We start from the raw sequence: 24,337 nt of genomic DNA, 5'->3' as shown, positions 1-24,337 counted from the left end.
AATGCAGATGATGCAACATTTAAGAAGTAAAACTACATGAAGAGTTATCAGAGTCAACATACATATGCAGCATTTCAGAAACAACTAGTTCTGTAGTCGTGGTTATGTGGTCAAAGCATTTCCTTAGTATGTGTACGTACGGCTTGCAGTTCCCTCCTAGATGTAAGGATACCCGCGCTCATACACACCATGATGGCATCATTCTAACCACAAGAATAGAGGCCAAGTGGTTAGTGAGGTCACCAAAACACTGCGATACGTTGTGTATATCTCCGTTTTTCTAGATTATGTCAGGTTTTTTTTTTTAACTTTAATTAGTGCCTCGAGTTACTGGCTAACAGACTGCACAATCCCCCTTAGAAAGCAAAATGAAAAGACTTGGATTTAGCTCTCAATTTTCTGCTTGGTTACTAAACTCCAACTGCAGAGACACCTCCACTACCCAAACGCTGAAGTGAACTTCTGTACTCACAATACAGAAAGATGAATGCATGCATAAAATTTTCATGGGATCAGCACCTATATGCTCAGAGTATTGGACTATTTTTGCCAAGTTTATTAAGCATGTAGGAAAACCCCATTATAAATAAAGCAGCATGCTCTTAATAAAACTTCACCTGCACAGTAACTTTTCAATTTATAAGGGGGCTTATATACATATTTTTTTTTATTTTAACCTCATGTTTAAATTTAATTTCATACATTCATATATTTACTTCCCTTGTATTTTACGCTCAAACTAAAAAACTCCCCCATTTATTTCTTCCATTTCCTAAATACTAAAAGAACTACAGGTTTAAAAACTTATTTTTATGCTTAGAAATCTCGTACTGAAAGTATCCATTTACACCAAAAAACACAAACTTCAGGCTCCATTAATAGCGCTACTGCAAAAATACAAAACAGTCACAGAAGCAATAAGCAAATATCCCACAAAATATTCACAGACAAGCCTCAAGTGCTATTATCAGGCTACGCTCAATCAACATTTGCAGTTTTTAGTCAATAGGACTTTTGTACTTAGGAGCATTTGAAAACCTGACCCATAGCTGCTTAAAATTCAGGTTAGCAAGCTTAACTTTCAACTGTTTCAGTTCCTTTGGTTCTGAGAGGGAGTGGGGGAAGAACAAATGCTTATTTTAGTTACTGGAAGTCTCTAACTTGTTATTGTCACCTCTTTTAAAAATTGAGTCAATTTTGAAGATAAAGTTATTAATTCAGCATTAACCTGATCCAGTAAACACCTGATTACATGGTAAATTTGAAAAAATTACTGTCTTCAGCAGGAAAAAGTACCCCAGCTAATGGTTCCTGCTGTACCTTATGTTTTCGCTTGTATCACTAGTTTTAAAAACCTAGTGCATATCCTGCTGAGAGTCTTGAGTTTCTCTTTTTTAATGGAAAAATACCCTGATATTTATCCACACATTTCCAGCTTCCACTAGCACAGTTAAAAAAAAAGTTTCTAGCAATCCTTAAGTTAATTTAAAGCACTTATTTTTGATGTAAATACTTCCATAAGTTCATCTTGATTTTTACACATATAATACATATAATGCCTGCTGTAGTGTGGCACTCATGTTAATTAAATAGATTAAGGGGTCTTCAGCTGTACTGTGGGCCCTCCACTCCTCCACCCACTTTGATCCTAACTGTCATTAACCTCTAGGAAATGCCCTCCTTGTTGGTCATTATTGTTTAATTATACTTCATAGTTATGTCATCACATCTGTGAAATATAATCTTCCATAACAACACAGCTGTGAAATAAGATACTCCCACCCAGCAGCGAAATTCTGCTTACAGTAGATTATACACACACACGATGTCGACGGAGGAAGTGAGACAAAACTTTTCAAAGGCCCTTGATCTTGAATGGGTCTGTCGTGTCAGGAGGTATGTACAGTCTTCAAGAAAGGTCTCAAACTCTTCCTCTTTCTGCCCTTCTCCACCCCTCCTGAGAAAATCTTCCATAAGTTTTAGGAATAGTTACTTCTAAACTTAGATGAGAGCTTACAACAGAGAAGTTTTATATGGAAAAAGTGAAGTGAGAAGAACCCTCAGAAATAGAATCTGAGTCCAGGATTTATTTTTTTTTAAACAGATAGTATGAATTATATATGAAATACACCTTTTTTCCTGGAACCTTCTGCGTCTGTTCATGATCTCATTATACAGAAGCATCTCCTTTGCTTGTAATGTAACAGCAGCAGTGACTGCATTGGTCCAGAAGAAATAGGACTTGGCATATTTCTGCTGCTATCCTTTACAGGTGTGTGTGTTGGGCAAACCGAGGGCAACTATTTAAACAACTGGTTCTCAGAAGATTACTAGCAAGAGCTGCCCACATCACAAGGACCTCTCATCTAAATCACTGAGCGGAACAGCCATTAATTCCTGAAATTTACCAGAAGCTGTACATTCTGCTGATACATGGAGTAGGTGTGGCTGTATCAAACAGGACAGTAATGTTATCATAAAATAATTCAGAAAAAAAATACAGTTTGTACAGTAAAGTCTGTGTACTAAGACTTATCTTCACTTTGTCCTGTTTTTGATGATATTAATTGGTTAGCAGAAAGCATACAGGCTTCTCTACAGAAAAGAAATGGCACCAACCAGCACTTTGTTTTGTTTACTGGGGGGAAATGTGTGTATGTATGCGTGCACACGTGTATGGGGGTGACTGGGAGGGAACTGTTTTTTCAAAAGCAGAGATGAAAGTGGACACAACAGCTTTAAGCCTCAATCAAGACTGTATACCAAGCTTCAACAGGATTTTTTTTTTTCCCCCCGGTCTGGGTTACAAATCCTTGACTGGACAGCAGAAGGCAAGGAGTTGTTTACCTGTTCAAAGCAAGGGGGCAAATTCCTTCAGATTGATGCAAAACATTTTCCTACTCTAGAAGTCAGAAAGGGAGGAGCACCATGTTTATTTATGTAGCTCAAACAGCGGCCAAGCAAAGAGGATGCCTTATTGTGCAGAGTTCATAACTGTACATTAAACTCCTCCCTTTAAAGTGATGAAGAAGGAAAATTGCCATTCCCACTCCAGGAGTCACGAGCGAATGGAAGGGGAGAGAAATAAGCAACCAAGTCGCTGCTTGAGAGAGTTTTCTAGCACAATGCTTATGATTAACCAACTGAAGAAACAGAATGACAGGGAGGAAAGAACTCGCACAGAGAAATCCAGAGCCAGAGGGATTGACAACACAAATGCCCTGGGCTTCGGGTGGTCTTGTTTTACAAAGCAAGATTAATTAAACAGACACTAAAGGACACATCTCTTAGAAAATGAAACACGTTAGAAACCAAAATGCCTCGGAGAGTGAGCAGCTAGGGAGTTATAACTAAATTACTAAGTACAAAATGAAGCAGCCTGCAGAGGAAATGAGTAATTAAAAAACCCTCCCCTGAGCAACAGGCTGAGGAGAGAGGGATAACTCCAGGACCCTGGTGCTGGAGGTAAACAGTACCAAAGCCAAAAACTGCCAGATGAAACCAGATGTTTTATACAAACAACAAAAAGCCTAGTGGAACACCATAAAAACCCAATCGCATGCCTTTACAGGGTGTTTTCACTCAGAGATGGCATCAGACAGTCTGTCTGGTACAACCTGAAGAGATGCATGCATGAATTACATCACCCACCACTACCACGCTGCTGCCCCCGGGGTGAAGCACTGCAGTCGTCGGACAGTGCTCAGCAACCATAAACAATGCTTTCAGAGGAAGAAATAGATTAATGTCAACCTCATTCTTCTTTCTACAAGAGACTTTATCTAAAACACAACACAGACAACCACTTCCCTGCTAGCACAGAAACCCCTTCTGCAGCCCTCTTTCCTTCCTCAACGAAGTGGACACCTTGGGTGCCTGCTCTCCAGGGGTCCTGGTGATCAACACCATCCCTGGCCTGGCCTGACTCTCTCTCTTTTCTGTTGCCCCAGAGAGACACCAGGAACAACACCCAACTTGCCAACCCTAAAATAAGCACTTTGCCAAAGTGATTTTTCCAACTTTTTTCCACTAAATCTTTTCCAGGGAAGTTAAGTCCTGGGTATAGCAAGTTTTAGCCCACTGACAAAAGTCCTTCTTCTTTCATTTATCTTTTGGATACCTTTTACGGGCCACCAGTTGAACATGAGCCTGTTGGCAGGCAGCCATGGAGGACGATGACCATGGGCGACAACCTGCTGGAGGAGCACCCTGGGGCGAGAGGCTCACGCTTCTTCCCCAGACATGGTTCCCTCAGTGGGAGCAGCCCTAGCCCTAACATCATCCCCTTCCTCAGTCATGGGCAGCGGCAAGGACAGGAAGGTGAGGACATCCCTTGATGCTGTGGTGGATCCACTGCCTGGTCACCATGCAGACATCCCTCACCGCCACCTCGGGCCCTACAGTGGGTGAGGGTCACTCTGTCATTGCACAGAATGTCCCTCACCCACCCACCGTGACCAACTTCAAGTGAGTGGCCCTTCACCATCCCCTCAGACCCTCTGTGGCCTGGGGAGGGCCTCAAGGCCACGGTCTTTAGAGGCAGTCCCTCACTGTCCCCTCAGGTGGTCTGGGGTATCCCTCACTGTCCCCTTCATCAGAGGTGGCCCCTCACCATCACCTCAGGCCCTTCTCTCGGCAGACCCACGTCCCCTCCATGGGGCGGAGGCCCCTCACTGTCTCCTCGGTGGGGCCGAGGGACCCCTTACCGTCCCCTTCCTCCTCGGAGGCCACTCTCCACCCAGACCCACGTCCCCTCCCCGGGGCGGAGGGGTCCCTCTCCGTCCCCTCAGGCCCTTCCCCGGGTCCCTCCCCGCAGGCCGTGGACCCTCCCTCTCCCTCCGGAGCAGGCCCAGCCCCGCAGGCCCCCACCGCCTCCCTGCGGGGCCACCGCCCCCGCGCCCCCGGCCCGGCCAGCGTCGGCGGCACTCACTGCGGCGGGAGCTGTAGGGCCGGGCCGCCGCGGCGCTGGAAGGCGCCGTCCACGAAGACGCCGTTCTTGCCGAGGCAGCGCAGGTAGAAGTGCGGCTCCTGGAAGCTGAGCTGCAGGTGCCGCCGGGAGATGAAGCTGGAGTGCCCCATGTTGACGTCCACCGAGCCCTGCGAGGAGTTGCGGCCTATGGTGACGGCCGGCTGCCGCATGAGGAACTCGAACTCGCGGCCCTGCAGCCGCGCCAGCACCGGGCCGGCGGAGGCGGCGGCGGGCGGCGCGGCCGGGGGCGGCGGCCCGGGAGGGGGCGCCGCGGCGGGGCTGCAGGGCGCCGAGCGCAGCGCCAGCAGAGCCCGCGCCCCGCTGCTGTCCTCCCCGACTTCGGCCATGTTCCCAAGCAGGGAGCGAGCCAGCGTGCCGGCCTCCGGGGCGGAGCCGGCGGGGCGGGGGTGGGCGGAGGAGCGGGGCGGGGCGGGAGCCGAGCCCGCCGCCGCCGCTTTCCCCAGCCTCCGCGGCAGCAGCGCCGGGCCCGGCCGCCCCGCCGCGATTTATGGCGGGGGGCGGGGGCTGGCAGCGCCGGGCTCGGCGGGGGCGCGGCGCCGCCTGCAGGCCCGGGCGGGTCGGCTGCGCTGCGCGCCGGGCCCCGGCCCTCGGGCAGGTGCTGAGGGAGCGACCTCCTCCGAGAAGGGGCGTCCCGCCGCCTCGCCCCTGCGCCTGGCAGGAAAACCGCTTTCTGCCGGGTCCGTGTGTTGAATCGCCCCAGAAACCACCCGCCGCGGGCTGGAGAGGTGCCCCCTCCCCAAAACCGCCCCCGCGCGGGGCTCTCTGTGGGGCAGGGGCACATCCACCCCACAGCCCGGCCCCAGGGCATCGCCGGGCTCTCTGTGGGGCAGGGGCACATCCACCCCACAGCCCGGCCCCAGGGCATCGCCCGCCTCTCGGTGCAGGGCTGAGGTGTTTTCAAACCGACTTAGACCGGGTGAGGCGGCATTTCCATTCCTTTTCGTGTCCTTACGCCAAAGCCCCACCGCAGTGTCAGGCGGGGATTTAATCGCGACACGATTTTAATATCCCTGGACTGTTTTCAAAGGCTGAAGGGGGAGATTCGTCCCAGGTACACAAAGGTGTGAGTTTAAAACACCTTAATACACTTTTATAGAGTTTTTATATAAATATGTACATATAACACATATATACATATATATATAAAATATGTATATACATATACGTGCATATATATGCATATATATGTAAGTGTATATATACACATGCATATATATGTGTATATATATGCATATATATAAGTATATATATACACTCCTACATATATACTCATACAGCATTTTTGTACTCATATAGCTTTATACTCATATAGTTTTTTGTTATAAGGGAGTGTGTGTAGGTTGTTTAGCTTATATTACATTATTTCTTACTTCAAATTGCTTTTCATTTTTTTTATATGAGTTATATGAATGATAAAGGTCATGCTCTTTGCAACAACAGGATGTATTTGGATGATGTATACTTTGTACTGGTTAGATTATCCAGATTAAACAGGTAAAACTTTTCTGTGTTAGGCGAGCTGGTGATACTTTGCAGAATCCTGAATTGTTAAATAACCAGAAAATACAATGAATTTGAGAATCTTGGGAGAGGGAGGAGCCGTAATAATTGCTTATTGCTTCGGCTCATGTGGGGAATGTGGCAGCTCGTAGCAAGGTTGCTCAACAGTTTAGAGGAGATGGGGGAAAAAAAAAAATCCCATAACTGGTCAAAAGTGCAGAGCAACTTTCAGCCGTGAAGACTGTAATTAAATGAGCTGGAATTGGTCCAGGACCGCAAGGTTAACATCCCTGTTCCTGGAACATCTTCCCTGAGATGTTTAATGACTGCTGAGCAGTCGGGACCTGAGTTAGACATCTCACTCGAGACATCATCTTTGTTAAGAGTGCTCTTTGCCACTACAGTTCAATACCAACCCAGAGGAAGAAAGAAAAGTACAGTCTAAAAAAACACCGATACCACTTCCTACACAGCAGTGTCTGCTCTCCAGCGAGACTAACCCGAGCCGAGCACAGCTAAAGGTTGCAGTGCCCAGGGCACGAGAGGGAGGAAAGGCATCCCTGGAGGGGGCATGGGGAGGAGGGAGGTGGACACAAGAAGTGGCCACCCCCCAAGGCCTGAAATTAAATTACAGATGAAGTAGTGGTCTCAGGTGGTGAGGAACAAATAAGCAGGGTCATGGCACACAGCAGCGGCATAACCTGGGCTTCGTTGGGGAGCTCCTCTCCTGCCCCAAATCACTCAGCATCAGCAAACACTTGTGGCCAGAAAGTGAAATGTGGCCATTTGGTAGGTGAGAGCCGGAGTCACACGCTGCCTGTGGGAGAGCTAGCTCAAGCCTTGTGCCCCCTGACACGAGAGTGCTGTTAAGTGTGCCTAAAAAGGGACCCAAGCTGGTAGGCAAGCATGTGGGAGCAGGCGAGGTGAGACCTCCTACCAGAGCACCGTTTGACCTGTCAAAAAAAAAAAGCGAAAGCAGCACCGGAGAGATTTTAGTTCATGTCTAAGGCTTTTCTAAAACCCAAAATCGTGTCATTTGACCAGAAGGGCCCCGAAAGGATCAGAAGAAGAGTGAGGCTGTTACCAGACATTGTCAGTAAATGTTTCCATGGCTGCATGGGAAAACGTGTTGCAGGCTGGCAAGGCAGGAGCCAACCCCGCATGGGCAGGAGCAGGGTGGTGGTTCTAAATACAGGTGTTGCAGGCAGCCCTGTGGACCCACGTGGCTGTCTGATGTGGGGCCAAGAGGCGTGTCGCTGCCAGGGCTGGGTCCCATTGCCTCTCCCACACTGGATACAGGCTACAGATTTCTGCAGCTCCAGTCAGGGAATAACCCCAGGGCTGGCACGTGAGACTGTCTGCAAAGATCCTCGTGCTGCTCAGAGGCTTCCCGAGTGCCCGGGGCAGAGCCGGCACAGCCTCGCTGCTCCAGGGCTGCGGAGGTGCGGATGCTGATGGGCACATCCATACATGTCATGGTCACTCTGCAGCAACCAGGACGCTTCTGCCACACCAATTGGTGAGATTATTTACCTAACAAGTCTTTTTCTAACAAGTCTTTTTCTTTCTGCCTGGAAATTTCTTCTGAGTGGAATTTGCTGCTTAAGCCAGCACGGCTGCCGAGATAAATCCCAGCTTCATGCAAAATGTGATCAAGCAGTGTACAGAAACAGGATTCCTCTGAGCTGCTTGGTGGGTTGTGCTTAGCATCGTGTCTCACCAGCCTGTCCGCCTGCGGCATCCATTCCCTAAGCTCCTTGCACTGTAAGGAACAGAGCGCTCTGCTCGGCTCTAATCCACCCCCCAACAGCGTCAAACCGAGGGCCCTTCAGACAAGGAAACGCTTTGCGCTCCTCCAGTCAGCTAATCCTGCTTAAAGTCAAGCCGGCTGCCCCAGTGTAAATGCCTGATGTAAATGCACTCAAAATTGTTTGAATTAAATTAATCTTATCCCATATGGCTGGATTGACTTTAAAGTGGTTCAATTTCCTCAGCAGGGTTTTACACGGATGTGTCTGCAGGTGTGGCCAAACTTCCTGACTCTACAAGTTGCCTACCAAAATATTCAGATGGATGGGAGCTGCCAGCCAGGTGCCGGGAGCTGCAGGGAGCTGAGGGGGGGAGCAGCCCTGGCGGGAGCTGGGGCTGGAGTGGGGGGACACATCGTCCTTGTGCCAGCCCTGCGGTGTGCCCAGGCACTGGTGCAATGCTCAGATGCGGGAATGGCACCTTGGCTATCCCCAGCCATCCGAACTGGCCAGCTATGGGCTCTCTCCAGCCAGGACCATGCTCAGGCACTGGTATGGTGTGACTCAGACCCCGTACAGGCATGACTGCCTGTGCACAAGCAGAAATAATCCCTCCTGGCACTTCGTAGAGACACCTGGAGCCATTTCGAGGTGCTGCCCTGCTCCACCACGCCTGTGCGATAGGAGAAATTAAACATTCAAACAAAGCAGCTGGGAAGGGGAGAGCGAGAGCAGAAAGTAGCTGGGATGGAGTCGGTGTTACTCAGAGCACGGTGCAAAACCTGACTGTCCTTTGTCAAATATTTGTTTGGCAGTGTGTCATCGCTGACTGTCTCAACACAGCGATATACAGCAGGGATCTCTTTTGCGCTATCAGTTGTGGGCAAATGAATGTAATGGGTTGTTATGGTCACCCAGATACCACCGCACTGGGCAAACACAAATCTTGCAAAAACAGTGATAAAAAGGTACATTTCTGCATTTATCTGCTGACTGGCATCTGCTTAAAAACACTTAGTTTCTCTAAGTGAAATGCTGCATATCTATAGCACTTCACACGGCTGTTGCTCACTGTTCTGATGCACGAGACTGAATACATATTTATCAACCCTCAATTCAGCAAAGAAGCTGCCTGGCTTCGACACCGTAGGAAATCTGTTGTACCCCCAGACCAAAGCGTAATTGAAAAGCAGCTTTGACAGAACAGAACGATGTGAGCTGCACGCTGGGCGTGAGCCGCTTGATGTGTTTACCCAGCAGCTAGACAACACACTGATGCTCACAATGAAAGCTAGCCTGATGCGTGCAGCCCTGACCCGGGGAAGGAGGAGAAGGAGAGTGAAGGAAAGCCATTACTCTAAGGAAAAGAGACTCTGCTGTCTCTGTGCTAGCCCAGTCCAGCGTTTCTTCTGAGCGCAGTGCCAATCCGATGGGGTCAAGGGCGACAGGGCTTCCACTGAGGTAAAGCGTGCATTATTAGCAAGTGAGCAGAGACTTCAGGACCTGCATCACACAAACACATAGATAAAATACAAAAGAAGAGGGCAGTGTTCCCTCAAATTCCTGCCCAGCTCCCCGCAACCCTTTCCCATTTCCCTTCCCTCAGCCGTCAAGTAGGTTTTAAACACTGTTGTGGCTTTTGTCCAAACTGATTTGAAGCGATGTTAACTGATGTGCAATGTAAGTGATGTACAATGTGCCCCATCTGTGGAGCTGCTTTCCCCGACACACCTGCACTTGGGAGCAGCCTCACTTCTTTCTCCAGCTGGGTGGGTTTTAATTCTGCTTTCTGTCTCAGGGAAATCACAACGCTGTGATACATGAACAAAAAAGGGTTTGCACTTATATGCGTCTGGTAGGATTTTCTTCTTAACCAAGTGGCTGCAAGAAGTGAAGTAAAATTCATTGTATTGAAACATATTCAAGTGCATGATAGTATCTGTCACACACACGCTTGTGGTGTCTAACCCAGCTTCCTATGGGCTTTCTACCTGTTTTCTCAACTGTGTTGCATGATCTGTGCTTTTAACCCCGATCCTTACGCCTCTCCAGTGACGTCCCTCGGCCCTGACCTGGGGCAGCCCGTATAAATCTGCCTGCCTGCAGAGGCTGCATCCATGGCACGGATCTCTGACCAGGAGGGCGCCTGTGGTGCTCACAGTGGCATCGAGGATGTGACCTGCTGCTGAGGGTCTGGGGAGTCCAGCGGAGCCCAAATGCCATCTGGGACATCCCTAAATACCCCCCCTCAATCAGAACAGCTTTACAAATCTTTCACAGCAGCTCTGAGCTAGGTTTTTAATCCAGATAGCCTGGTAAGAAAGGGTTTGCTTGTGGAGGAGGTGACACATTGATAGAGGAATTCTTTCTTTCCCCACACAGCTTTTAATCAGCAGAAGGTTGAAGGAAAAAACACCAGTGAGTCAGAAGCGTGGTGGGAGCACTCACGGTCCCGAAAGCTCACAAAAGATGCAAACCCACCATTTTTTCCTAGTGCCAACAGGCTGCTATGCTGAAGGGAGCTGTATCGGAGACAGAAAAAGGCATAAAGACAGTGGGACCTAGCACAAGATGGGCATCGCTTACACCCTGCTCGATCAGGGCTGCCTCCTGCAAGGTGCTGTGTGCTTTGTGCTGGGTGCTGAGCAGCAGCCTCGGTGCCTGGAGAGATGGGGCTAAATGAGATGCTGCATCTGTTAGCTCCCTCCCAAGAGCAGCACAGCCTGGAAAGATTGTTCTTTCTCTAGTAATGAATTTTTTCTTTTTTAAATCATCTGTGATCCTGTTTACTGTAAACTCCACTATGCTGGAAATGTTTCTATCACAGTTTATTTAGGTTTCACAGAGATTTTTTTCAAATCACACTTATCAGGAATATATTTTCACAGCAAGTTCTCTGAAATACAATAAAGACCTAGGAACATCTGATGCCCAGACTCTGCCATTCCCTAAGATATTATATGATCTGCTCATTCCCCATGCAGAAATGCTGTCGCTTTTCTAGAATCCATGCCAGAGACTGTCTGATGTATGATAGCCCATTTTGGAAAGCCTTGAACAAGACCATTTGTTGTTGAGATAATTTTACAAAAGCAATACCATTTCATGGGTTGCAGTTAAAATAATTCGTAAAATTTACAGTCGTGTGTGGGCTTCCAGATTTAACCCACTCAGCTAACTTTCTTTCAATTTGGCTTGAAACTTAGACCTCGGTGAAATACATAACACAAGCCAGGTCTGAATTATTTGCTTTAGTCATTTTTGAATGATCTCATTTTCTCACTTTCCATCCATGCGAATAGAGGAAAAAAAAACCCCACATACTTTTCAGCAGCTAAAACCAACTGAACCAGTAAGTATAAAATCTGATATCAAACACGAAGCATTTTAGCCCAAAAGGAATATGGTTTTGGACTTTTATGAGCAACTGTAGCATATACTGCCTGTCTCTGCTGGAAACAAGCTCCATGCATTGTCTGGAGGGTTCGAAGCAGCTGGTTTTAAATATTTTGCTTTACAACCTGCCTGAGAAGTTAGAGGATCCTGTAAAGCTACAGAATTTGCCCTGCATTATTACAAAACATTTAAACAAAAACCACAGGACCTGCACATTTGCTGTCCCAAACCTTATATCATGATTCACACCGATGATGATCTATCATGATATACAGCCAGCGTAACGTGCTGCCAAAACCACAGTGCTCACACCTGATCCTGACTGACTTCCTCTATTTTCACAGGCAGAAACCACACAGGGAAGGTCAGGGCAATCTGGAATCAGATCCAGAACCCACGGCAGGTTATGTGTGTAAACGGCCTCCTTGCTGTGTCACCACTATGTCGTGAACATCCGACCCTGCAGCCCGGACCCCACGTTATCCTGGATGTCGTGGATGGCTGTGTTCAAGTGGTTCTTCAACAAATTCCCCCTCCAGAAATGAACAAACTCCTTTTCTCTTTTAACCAGCTATCACCTATCAACCTGCTGGATACCAAAAGCTTTCCTTCTGAATGGGAAAAAAAGCCCCACTGGGCGAAGCCATGCCAGGAAAAAGGGAAAAAGAAAAGGTCTGGATTCAGCCTTTCTCGCCCTGCTCAGGTCTCCTGGCTCAGAGCATCCCAGGGCTACACATACACACTGGACACCCTCCGGGCTGGGTTAGACCTAGAGGACGGATGTGGTGGCTGGTCTTCATGTGACTTTGTTTTTTCTCAAATAAGGGACAAGAGACTGAGGGTGGAGGTGAAGAGTACAGTGCCCCGACACGGGTCCAACGCAGGTGCCCAGGGACCCACATGGGAACAGCCCTGGGCTTCAGCTGCTGCGTAGCATCCCAGAAGAGGAAATGTGAAGTTTCTGTGACCTGTTCTTGGGTTTGGCTGTCTACACGTTATCCTTGAAGTAGGGACTAGCAGAGGCACTTCTAAACCATATTTGCTTTCAATGGGTCCTGAGCATCCTTTGGGATCACTGGAGCATCTCAGCAGGGAGCAGATGCTGCGGGAGGGACTGTCCTGCAGACACCTCTAAAGCACTGAGGACACCTAACCTTTGATTATATTTCCAGCCCTAATGCTGGTTCCCAGTAAAATCCTGGATTAAGTGTGAACCTCTCTCCTTTTCCCATTCTGCGCTCCGCTTTCCAGTTGATTGTGTTGGTTAGATACGCTAATGTGATAAGAGCATTTGCTGTAAGTGCTGGAAAACCCTGGATTTACAATCATCATGCATCACTTTAAGGGTACACTGTCAACTTTAGAAAAACATCTGCTATAAACAGTTTTACTTACTTACATTACTAATAATACCTTACAGTATTAAAAGTGAAAGGATTTTTAAAATCCAATTTACTTGTCCTTCAGCTTGGCCAGTGAAAAAAATCAATGAAATGGGTCTCACTTTTGTTTAGAGTAATTTTCACTTACCAGTTCCCTCATGCCAACGTGATGCTTTCCAGGCAGGAGGGGACGTGTTTACCTGCTTAGAGAAAAACCTGTGCACCCGGGAAACTGAAAAAAATAAAAACCCTCCAAAAACAGGGAGAGAGAAATAGGAAGGCATGAAAACATGTCTATTGATTTTTTTTATAAATATATGTTTTACAGAAATGAAACAGTTGCTGAATCTAACTGAAAGTCATTCTTCATCAACAAAATAATAATCATGTAAGAGTTTAATGGTTGAATCGAATTCCATTTATGTTAGGAAGAGATTGCTATTATGGAGTAATCTTTGATGAAATTAAGGGTGATATTTTTCTTTTTAAAGGTAGGATTGAAAAACACCAACCATTAAAAGTAACTTATAGAAAGTTTGGATCTTGGACAAAGTTTGCATTAGCCAAACTAAAAGATAAAAATACGAACTCTGTAGCCTTCAGGAACATTGACTGTAAGCCCAAGGTCTTGTTTATGCCTGGGTTATACGTTTGTTTGGGGCTAGAGAGGGAGAAACCAAGGGAATGTGATTTGGAAGAGATTTATGCATTTTGGTACCTTTATTTTCCGTGTGGCTCAGAGTGGAAAGTGATTTGGTGGATGTCACCTCCCACCAGCCTCCTTCCACCTGCTAGCCGGTCCACCAGCAGACCTGTCCCCATCCCGTCCCCACTCAGCATCTGAACTTTGCCGGCGTGCAGAGATGCGAACCAGCCACCCAGGTGGGACTCTGCAGCCAGCAGTGCCACGGCCCAGCGGGATGATTTACCACGGGTGTCACGTCCAGGTAGTGCCAGTTTGGTGCATCACCTCGCCAAGAGCAGATCTGGGGTCTGCTGCCACAGGACCTGGGAGCACACAACCCTGAACCTGCTGATTTTGGGGACGTCGTCATTTCTTTCCATTAGATGTTTGCTGGGAAACCTGGCCGCTGGCAGCCAGCTCTTTTCAGAGGTGCCTGTTTGGACCCTCAGCACATTCACAGATACACAGTTGTGTTGCTACAGCTCGCTGATGGCACGGAGACCACCCCTGATGGCATGCTGGCTCATGGGGTACAATGCAAGACCTTATTGCTAAGTGCCTGTCGTGATAATTCCATATTTTATTTTTTCCCCCTGTATCCTGGCGGTAATAAATTGGAGTGATGCTATCTCAGGCTGCCTCTGTGCTTGTCCCGGAGCTTCTAGCTAAAATTCAGCATTAGCAAAATGCGCCTCTGGAATAAGGCCTCATAAAATATTGTTAGGATTGCTAGGCAACCCGGCAGCACGTTGGGAGCTGAAAGGAGCCTAAGTGGGCGTAGCGAGCCTGTGTTGGAGTCTCGGATGAAAAAAAAGAGAGGGTATTCTTTGTGTCTCCATGCTAGCAACACTTTGCTTTAGATCTTCTTTTGGAAAGAGGCTGAGATACACTGCTTCCACATGCACAAAGGTACATATCTGTGTAATCGTTGGTGCAGTGGCCTCTAACCTCGAATTAATCAGCTGGATGAGAAATGCATCTATCCAGGGCTTTTCAATAGCAATAAAAGTAAAATGAAGTTTTTATGGTCATGAAAATACCCATATTCCAGCTTCTTGCATCTTCCAAGGGCTCCTTTTGCGAGAAAGAGGGGCCATGCTCAATAATAACTTGTTTTATGTGGCCACCAAGGCGTTGCCTCAACCCCTTCTGCCCGCTGCAACGGTACTTAATGCAAACTGACTCTGGAACGAAGGGAAACAAATAAAAACACGTACAATTTATTGGCAGGGTCTAACACGAGTAATCAGCTATTTGCAGATACACGCACAAGAATAAAAAGAAAATTGAACTGGGCTTGCAAGAACAAGGGGAGGAATTCCTGTAGGTGTAACCAGGGGAGGTTTACTGCTCATTTCAGTAGCTAACATGCTAAAGTGAGTTTCTGGTTTACCCCTTCCTGCCTCCAGCTCAAGGGCAGGAGATGCTGCCCTTTCACAAGGGCACACGAGTCTACATCTTGTCCCTCCAGGAACATCTTGGCTTGCCCCAAGGGCTTTAGCCAAGCAGGCTCCAGCCCTTCCCTGGGCAAGCCTCCTGCTCTGCTTCCACCCCGAGCCAAGCCTCCAGCAGGCAGCCCCATGCCATACGCTTTTCTTAGTGGAAAAACCTGAAAAAATACCGATGCTTTGGCAGCAAACGCAGCACCCACGTCCTGAAGCTGCCCTTGAGACTCCGGCTTTTGCTCTGGCCATGCAGCATTGCTAAAGGCAAATCCCAGGGGCAGGTCCCACGGGAGGTGGATGTGCCTCCATTGAGAAAAGCCGTCTGTGCCAGAGGCTGGCCCTCAAGCCAAGCTGAGGGTGCGATTTGTTTTCCAGTGCTTGATTTAGCGTATAATTTTCTGTTAAAACAGCTAGTGGCCAAGCTGACTAATGCACCCTTCTACACACAGCCTGTCCAGCTCCTCTGCACAGAAGGCTGCTCTCACCATATACTTCCCAGAAATCACAAATATCAATCTCCAGTGCTCTTGTGCGGTTTAAATCCCTTATTCAGATACTGTCTTCATTTAGCCCACACCCAGGACTAAACAATAGGAGTTTTTCCTCTCACCCAATGTCCCTTCCCCAAATGAGGAAGGGAATTGAGAAAAGGAGGGAGACCTGTAGTTTGAAGTTGAACAGATTTAATGAAATGAAGAAATCAACATAAATGACAACACAAAACAGACAAAACTATACTTATCCACAGATCACTGGCAAGTTGCTCCAGGAATCACAATCAGTGGAAACATGAGAGAGGAGAGTCAAGGAGAGCAGCAAAACCCCACACCTCTTTCCAGCAAACCCTCTCTTTTATAGTGAGCTTGATGTCAATGCTATAGAATACACCTGTGGGCCAGCCAGGGTCAGCTGCCCTGGATTTAACTCCTAAGGACCTTGATCACCATGGCTGGCCACAAACTGAAACCAAATCCCAATGAAACCAGGACAGATACCAGCAAAGCCCACCCACTTTCCTCCCGTACTGACACAGGGCTTTGTTGGCTCCGTGTTCACACTGGGAGGAGTTACTCGTGCAAGACATTTCATCAGCGCAAATGAAGGTCACTGCAAATTAATGGTGAGAGCAGGAGCTGGTGAGTTCGGCCCATCCTTTGTCAATGAAAGCATTTCTCAAGCCTCCAGCGCTCCTAGATATTCCCATGTGATACAAAAAACATTTGTAATAAGCTAGATATGCATTTCCCAAGACCATTAATGAATATTACCATGAGGCTGCTGTTGGGATCACGTATCCCGCACCACCTTTCTGTTGGAAGCTGCTCTTGAGCTTGATCTTGAAAAACAGAGAACTGATGGGAACAAACATCAGATTTCTGCAGTATTACAAGGTTTTGTAGATAACTACGTATGGTATTACGTAATCATTATTTCTAGCTAGATTCAGGTCAGGAAAGCTGCCTGAGATGAATTTATCCATTCTTGTCAGTGAACTGGCTGTGCTATTTTTCTGCTCCGTTGGCATCACAGGTCTCAGGATACATATTTCAATACCAAATGGCCCAGGCCAAAGCACTTGACACTGCTGTGCCGTTCCTCTGCCCCTCCTGCCAAAGGATGCTGGTGGGCCATGAGGAGCACAGGGAGTTTCTCCTGATGATTTAGGGCTCCCCAGTTCCTGCGACCTCCATCTCCTTCCCCAATTTCACAGGTCAGTTTGAGAGGCACATGAAATTGGGCCAAATCTGGGCTTTCTCGTAGTTTTCTCAGCAAAGCTTTCTCTTCAGATTGTGCCAGAGATGAGCTGGTCCTCAGCATTATTTTAGCAGTTATTTTAATAAAAAATGTGGCAGCTGGAAGTGTAAGAGGGATGGGAGCCAGGCACCTTAAGAAATTATAATTACAGACTTGGAGCAGTGCAAAGAGTTAACAAAGGGACATTTAATCCAATTCTCAGCTTCTATTTTAGGATTCTTTTAAATTTCCAAATCAAAAAAAAAGGAAGAGGGGAGGGGGGAAAAAAAAATCTCTATCACAGTGCAATTTCTTAAGCTTGTTCACAGCCCAAAGGTGAATTTCTGTGCGTGTGAAGAGTTTGAAGAAAATCCATTCAGCTGTTTCAGAGGTTTCAGAGCGTGAAAGCAACATCTGGTTTAAAAATCAAAAATAAAAGACATTCCCTTTGCTCATCAGAGTCAAAATGGGTTTTGGTTTCACGCCTCTGATTCAGTATATCTTGAGGTGTCCCCTGGAGAATGCTGGCCACTTCTGTATTGATTTGGAGGGGATGAAATTGTGTTGCAAACCCCAAAAATTTAGGGATGCCCAGACAGGAGGGCAGGTGGGACTCACACCCCAAGCTCCTCCACTCCTGTCCAGTCCAACACAACACGGACCATGGTCCCTGAATTGCCAATTTAATTCATTGCACTAAGGTTTCTCACAGCCTGCTGCCTCAGTTGGGTTTTTTTTTGGCTTGTGGTTTGATTTTTGCAGGGCTGTTTGCTGTACGCAGCACTGCGCTATAGATGGCAGTGCAGGATGGAAATTGCAGATCCCTTCGCTCTTTAATAACAGCCCTGGGCTGCGATGGCTCCTGCCCTGATGGAGGGGGCCAACCTCAGATCACTACTTTCTGCAGATCCACCTGCAAATCCCACTCAAATTTTTGCCATAAATGTGGCTCCCAGAATTTACAGTGGGCAAAAGTGACAAGGAAACTCTCTGCAAATTAACTGTTGCTTCGAAGTAAACACACAAATGCTCAAAATCCACTGGCAAATTTGACCATGGTGTAACACAGAAATATTTTGCATTTCAAAGGGAGCAGGCGGTTGATTTCTCTGTACGTTTCTCAGTGCAAAATCACGTCTGTGAAAAGACACTGCTCGTGCTGGAGTTCTGCTGCTCTAAATGAAAGTGTGCACTTTCTCAGTGTCCCATCAGTATTTATAAGGACACTAAAATCTACCCAAATGTAACCGTTTGCAGCAATTTTTGCCCATTTTGTTTCCCCTTTATACAGTTTTCTGGAGTTCTGGGACTAAAAGTAAGAAAAGAAGCAGAATCCAACTGCGATAGGAGATGCAATTCTGGCAGGAATAGGGATGCTATGGAAGAGATCATGATGGGAAGTGAAGAATATCATAAACAATTACAGCAAGATGTGTTTGAAAAATCCCTCCAGGTACCTAGCTGCATCTGTCGATGCTTAAACACCTTCAGAAATCTGGCCACCAGCCCACTGCTCAAGATGTTAAAAAAAAAAAAATCTGAGAAGAGTAGAAGTCATAAGAAAGACAAATTTCTTTTGTCATTGGCAGGATGAAATGAAAACCCCAACTTTTTTAATGATCGGGGTGGAGAAAACTGCAAACAATAAATGCCATGACAGTTGTCCTTCTTTTCCTTTGGAAAATGGAGCTGGATCGGGATTAGGTACCTGCAGACTTCTTTGTTTCACCTTCAGTGAACGGTCTGACAAAGAGCCCCCCCCTCCACCTGCGCTGTCCTGGGGCTGGATGGATGAACAGACGTTGTCCTCTCTGACAAGGAGACATGCAGCACTTTTCTCTTACAGGATTTTAATGTGATCTTACACATCAAGAGGATTCAAATGACAAGAATGAATGGCAGTAGCCAACCTCATGGCTTGATATTCTGATGAAATGATGCCCTGGCGCATTCATCACACTGTTCTGCTGTCAAGAGAACTCCCAACTCTGGAAGATGAGTGTGTTTTTCTTCTACAGTGTTAAAAAAAAAGCAGAGGGGGGGAAAAAAGCATCTGTCCTCCAGCCTGAATACTACACAAATGTAACTTTGAGACAAGACACAGCCAGATACACAGGATCTATGGTTCAGCTCCAAACAGGGAGGGCACAACTGCGCCCGGCTCCATCTGAAGGCACGTGCGTGGGGTGAAGCCCACACCGCATGCAAGCACAGACCTGGCACTTTGCAGCACACAGCAGGAGAGACAAGCCAAAAGATGGAAGGAAGATTCATTTTTTGCCAGCAGCGTATGTATACTTCTTGTGCCAATCCCTGTACATTCACCTTGGAGAAGCAGATGTGGACGTGAGTGAGAGGGCACGAGGAGTAAGCCTGAGCGTGCACGGAAGCACCACGGTGAGGATATATGCTAGGCACAGGGCTGGGGAGATGCGGGGATGCAGATGCTGATGTTGCCCAGGCAACACTCACTTTTGCAAGGTGCCCCTTTGTCTCTACTGATTTTTAAGCATGGTGTCTTGCTCCAAAATGCAGATTCTCCAGCCGTAAATAAAACTTATTATATCCTAATGCTCCCTCCCCGCTTGTTTTCAGAGCCTGTTACCAGCACCACTGCTTGTGTCTGGGGACTGCAGGAAATGGAGAGCAGCTCCATGGCTGTGGTTTGCACAGGGTGGGAGAGGAGGTCTCTGGAGAGAAGCACAGGTAAGACGGGGTGCCTGGGGTAGGACACCCTGAGCTACATTGCCCACCCTGCTGAGCAAATGCACCGGCTGAGAGCGGGATTTAGGGTAAGGATGAGCCTTTACAAAAAGCCTTGAGTTTATCCTGCATAAAGTCCTTATCCCAACGTCCAGACCCGCTGGTATAGTTGCTCACTGTGTTGCTGCTATTGCTGGGCACTAACTGCAAGGCTTCATACCGAGAGCGTAAGGTTTAGCGCTGCACTTTCCACAGGCTATGTTTGCGTGCAATAACCAGTGTTTGCTCCTCCAGGCTGCTTTGAAACTTCAGGGCTGATGTCTCCCAGGAAGCACTGGGGACAGTCAGTGTTTTCCCACCGTGTCTGATTTCCCAGGACGTAGCACCATAGTTCACACTAATTATGAGACGCTGATCCTATTATTATAGAGCAAAATTACCAAGTGCTGGAAAGAGCACAACAAAAACCAGCGAAGTGGTAAGCTTGAAATGAGGCAGAAGTAATATCTGCTGTGTACAGGAGGCCCAGATTTGCTAATTGGACATTGCTGAGGTCAGTAAGGTGGAATGAGGAAAGGAAGACATTGTGAGTGGGGTCAAATTTCCCTTCCTGATGAAGGGGTAGGCAGGGAATATACGGGATAAATTGTCTCTCTGCACCTCCCAGCCAGAGAATGGGATTTAAACAGAGCAAGAGAGGAATTGCAGCAAGTGAGAAACCCCTTCCCCGAGCATGGAGGTGGCACAGGAAGAAGTGTGGCAACTGGAGAGATGTGTGAGATGTGTCTGCATTTGAAGGTGTGGGGAAGGAGGAATGCAGAGCAAAGGCACGAGCTGTGCTGCCTTGTGTAAAGCCCTGAAATGTCCCCTTCGCCCCAGCCCAGGCAGCTGCCACGGTCCCCATGAGTCCAACAGCCTCTGCAGGCAACGTGACCTGCCCTGAGCGTGGGGCAGAACAGGCAGCAGCCAACTCGTTTGCATTGTTACGTAGCATTTGGTCGCCCTATTTTGCCGCCTTCCCTTTGATGCAACGAGCCTGTGGGGAATAAAGCTCAGTGGGAGATTGCTTACGTGGTTTCTAACCCATTAGTTTCTTTTATTGGCTGTTGCCTCAATAAAGAAAAAGAAAAAAAAAAAAGAAGAAAATCAAGGAAAAGGAGTTCAAGGTGTGAAGAATTCATATGGCAGGAAAATATATAAAATGTTATTGGCTCTGTCCCCCTTGGCTCCAACCTTAATCGTCTCACCATGCTGTGCATTTATCCTTCTATTATTACACATAATGACAGGGAAATTTTAGCTAGTCCTATGCAAAAAGCCAGCCTGCTCCTCTCCCCTCCCAACGAGAACCATCCTGGCTTGAGCTCACGTCGCTTGGCATCTGATTTCAGCCTAGCAGGGTGTTTCAATACCAATAAACATCTTGTTTTCATGTGAAGAGCTGTTTCAGCTACATTCTTTCCCATCTTTTGTGAGCATCCAAGGTTCCGTGTAAAACTTTTTATTGATCACATAAATAGCAGCTCTGCTTCCCTACAGGTCCCGACTTCACAAAGCGTTTTGATATCTGGAGAATGAAAGGTTCAATAGAAAACTAATTCCCTCAGCTTCCCGGGACTGTGAACCCAGGGCTGCTGGTTTCTCCTGTCCTTGGTAGAGTGTGGTCCAGGGAAGAGAGCAGGGGAGCAAGGAGATGAATTTTTGTCTTGTCCCAGGTGTGTTTAAGGTGGTTTGTACATGGGCACGCAGCTAGTCTGCAACAAGGGCAGAAGTGAAGCCACCGTGCAAAGAGCTGAAAGGCAGTCATTAAAGATTTAATTAGGCTGAAAGCTTCCTGAAATACTAAGGAGAGACCTAAACCACACGGCTTTGAGCAGGAAGCCTCCCAGGCTGGAGAGAATGGGTGGCTTTGCTGCTTATGGACACTGGTATTGGTGTGGTGGGCAGACATTTGTACTGCCACGGTGCTAAGAAATTATCTGGGGATGGGATGCCCTGGCCCCACCGGTGAGGAGCAGCTCCCTTCGTCCCTAGAGAAGCTGCCCTGAGCCACCACATCTCATGAGAACGACCAAGACCTCTCCCTGCAGCTGCATTCCTCCACTGAGAAATGCACTGTTGACACATGACAAAGGGCCACCATAAAATCCGTGGCCTGAAACCCAGACAAGATCCTTCGTGTCTGTGTCCTGCCTGTCAGACCCGTTGCACCGTCACCTTTTGTGCAAATGAGTGAGAGCAAACACAAAACCTCTTCAGCTGCAGCCAGGCAGAGCTTGCAGGGAAGAAGATTAATGGGAGCTACTGGGGAGCCTCATCAGTCCTTGTTCAGGAATCAGAAATCCCAATCGAAACCTGCTGTGACTCATAGCTGTGTGCTGGCACAAATTCCACCTTGTTTGGATAATGAAGGGCAGGTCCTGTTCTGAGCTGCATTATAAAACCTTTGTGACTCTGTGTTTATCACAGCAGGCTAAAAGGGCACTATGAACTTTGTTGACCTTGCTGCTTGCAGATGGCAGTGCGTGCCAGCCTTGGAGCTGATGGGGCTGTGGCGGTGGCTTTTGGAAGAGACATGATGGCAGAGGCAATGCCTGAACCCTTCTGCAGCTGGAGGGTACCAGCCCACCAGCCTGGTGCTGAGCCACCAACAGATGCCCCAAATCAGCACAGACCCTGGGGAAAATACAGCTGCCTTCCTCTGTCCGAAGGTCCAGCTGGTGGTGGCAGCAATGGAGGGCACAAGTGGAGCAATGGTGAATTCTCCATAAGATGGATGGGAGAAAGCATCCTTCGCAGGTATAAAGTCTCCCCTCATCTCAAATGCTACACTCTCAATTAACAAGAGGGATTTGAATAGCAGCAATTACTTGAGACCCACATGTCTTGGGAGAAGGGAAGCTTTGAGGTATCTCTGTTCAGCTCTTGAGGCCAGAGAACGGACCTGTCTCTATCTCTTGAGGTCCTACCAGGTCCTCTGTGGGGACCTGCTATTAAACTGTCCTTGTCCATGGAGGAAAATGTACGGAAGCAATCACAGGCTGGAGTTTGGTGGCCAAGCCAAAACCCAACACCTGTTTCACCTCAAGTACCTGATCCTGAGTACTCGGACAACCGCTTTTTAAAGCCTTGCCTACAGGAGGTGACGATGGTGTGTTACAGGTATTCTTGTTTTGTTTTGCATTAGTAATTTTTGAGATTTTCAATAGTTTTTCTCACAGGGAAAATCCACTCATGAAAGTAAAGGTGAAGCCTGTTGCCACACTAATGTTTTCCCTTCTCTGCTTCTCATGCAACTTTATTTGCAGGATGGTGATAATGAGAACTCCACTGCTATTGATTTTTTTAAAAACATATATAACTTTGAAACAGTGTAGATATTGCATGGACTTAGGAACAAGATAAGAAGAGGTAATCACATTCGCAGCCTCTCCAGCCCTTTAATTAATCTGGGCAGCAAACTCTAGCTGTAGTCCTAGAACAGACTGACTGCCTCTCCTGAATATTCTCATTTTCTATAGAAATGTATAGATACTTGAGGTAAATCTGACACAATATTGTTATCACGGACCGAAGAATTGACATGGCCCTGCTTCTTTGAGACTGACTGCTGCACAGCTCTGTGGAATGGGCTGGAAAATGGAGACATATGGGCTTAACTTCTGCTAAAATAGCGAATGGTCTCCCTTTCTCAGTACAACCTTAAGATGGAGCAAAACAGTTAAGCTGTAAGAACGTATCACAGAGGGAGAGTAATAGATATTAGAAAATGAGAGGGTTATGGTCCAGCTTCCAAGTGACCTGATTTAGCACTGAATCTTTTATTTGGAAGAGCTAGTCCCTGCGCTTTGGTCCTGGGGTTTGCACAAGACACTGGGTCCCCAAATCCCCCCATTGTCTCCTGCGGATGGTGCAGGGAGGACGAGGGTGTCAAGCCACTCCGGTGCCCCGAGCTGTGGACTGCAGACCCCACTTCTGCCTTCCTCCTCACCCTTAGCCCCGGTGAAATCGATGGGATTAAATGAGCGCAAATGAGACGGGAGCTGGCTCCTTCGCTGCTGTGGTAAGCCAGCGTGCAAGCTGGCCTCGATGCATCTATCTAAAGCTCTGTATTGAATCTCAGCTGACAGCTCCAATAATGATAATAGATATGGCCCAAGCCGCTTCGTATTTTCTTTGGAGGAGGCCAGGTTCCTCCTCCCCGCTCGCAGACAGGCTAACCCTGCTGCCAGCTCCCGTCTCTCAGGCGTTTTGAGGGTTCGATAAGCAAACCGCGCTCCTCACGCTGCCAAAGCCCAAAGGGGTGGCAAAGGATGACCTGGCTACCCCGCACAGTTAACCCAAGCCCTTACCTGGGTTTTTCTAGGAATCCCTCTGGGTTCAGAGCCTTGCTAGCACCCAGGGGCATCCCAGGCTTCACCTTTAATTTCATCTGAAACTTTCCTGGCTTAGCGTGACAAAAGAAATGGTACCACTGGGATGCCATAAATGCATCCCACAAACCTCTTCTCCAGGAGGAGGCTGCTGCTGCAGATCCAGCCAGCTCCCAGCCCGTGGAGCCACGGACAAAAGTGCCAAGGACACAGTGTGGACATGGCTATGTCTGAATGCGCAAAGCCAGGCTAAGCTAACCCAGAGCTCAGTAACATAAAGTCAACATAAAGTCAAGCCACGTCAACATGAACGGCCTTAAGACAGAAAAAAAACCCAAAACATGCAGGGAAGTTAAAGTAGCTGGACTTCATTACGGCATT

At 47.6% G+C, this 24,337-nt stretch overlaps 1 protein-coding gene across 2 annotated transcripts in view; it reads right to left on the bottom strand.

Annotated features, from left to right (window-relative positions):
* The window catches only part of FOXK1 (forkhead box K1), a 57,491-nt gene extending 52,175 nt beyond the window's left edge, over positions 1 to 5,316 (bottom strand). For both annotated transcript variants that reach the window (XM_068422634.1, XM_068422635.1), the window contains exon 1: positions 4,931 to 5,316. In XM_068422634.1, the coding sequence (XP_068278735.1) occupies positions 4,931 to 5,316 (386 nt within the window). The remainder of the gene's footprint in view (positions 1 to 4,930) is intronic.
* Positions 5,317 to 24,337: the final 19,021 nt, after the last annotated feature.

The sequence above is a fragment of the Nyctibius grandis genome, chromosome Z (assembly GCF_013368605.1).
Source record: "Nyctibius grandis isolate bNycGra1 chromosome Z, bNycGra1.pri, whole genome shotgun sequence".
NCBI lineage: Eukaryota > Metazoa > Chordata > Aves > Nyctibiiformes > Nyctibiidae > Nyctibius > Nyctibius grandis.
This window is presented reverse-complemented; position numbering and strand designations above follow the sequence as displayed.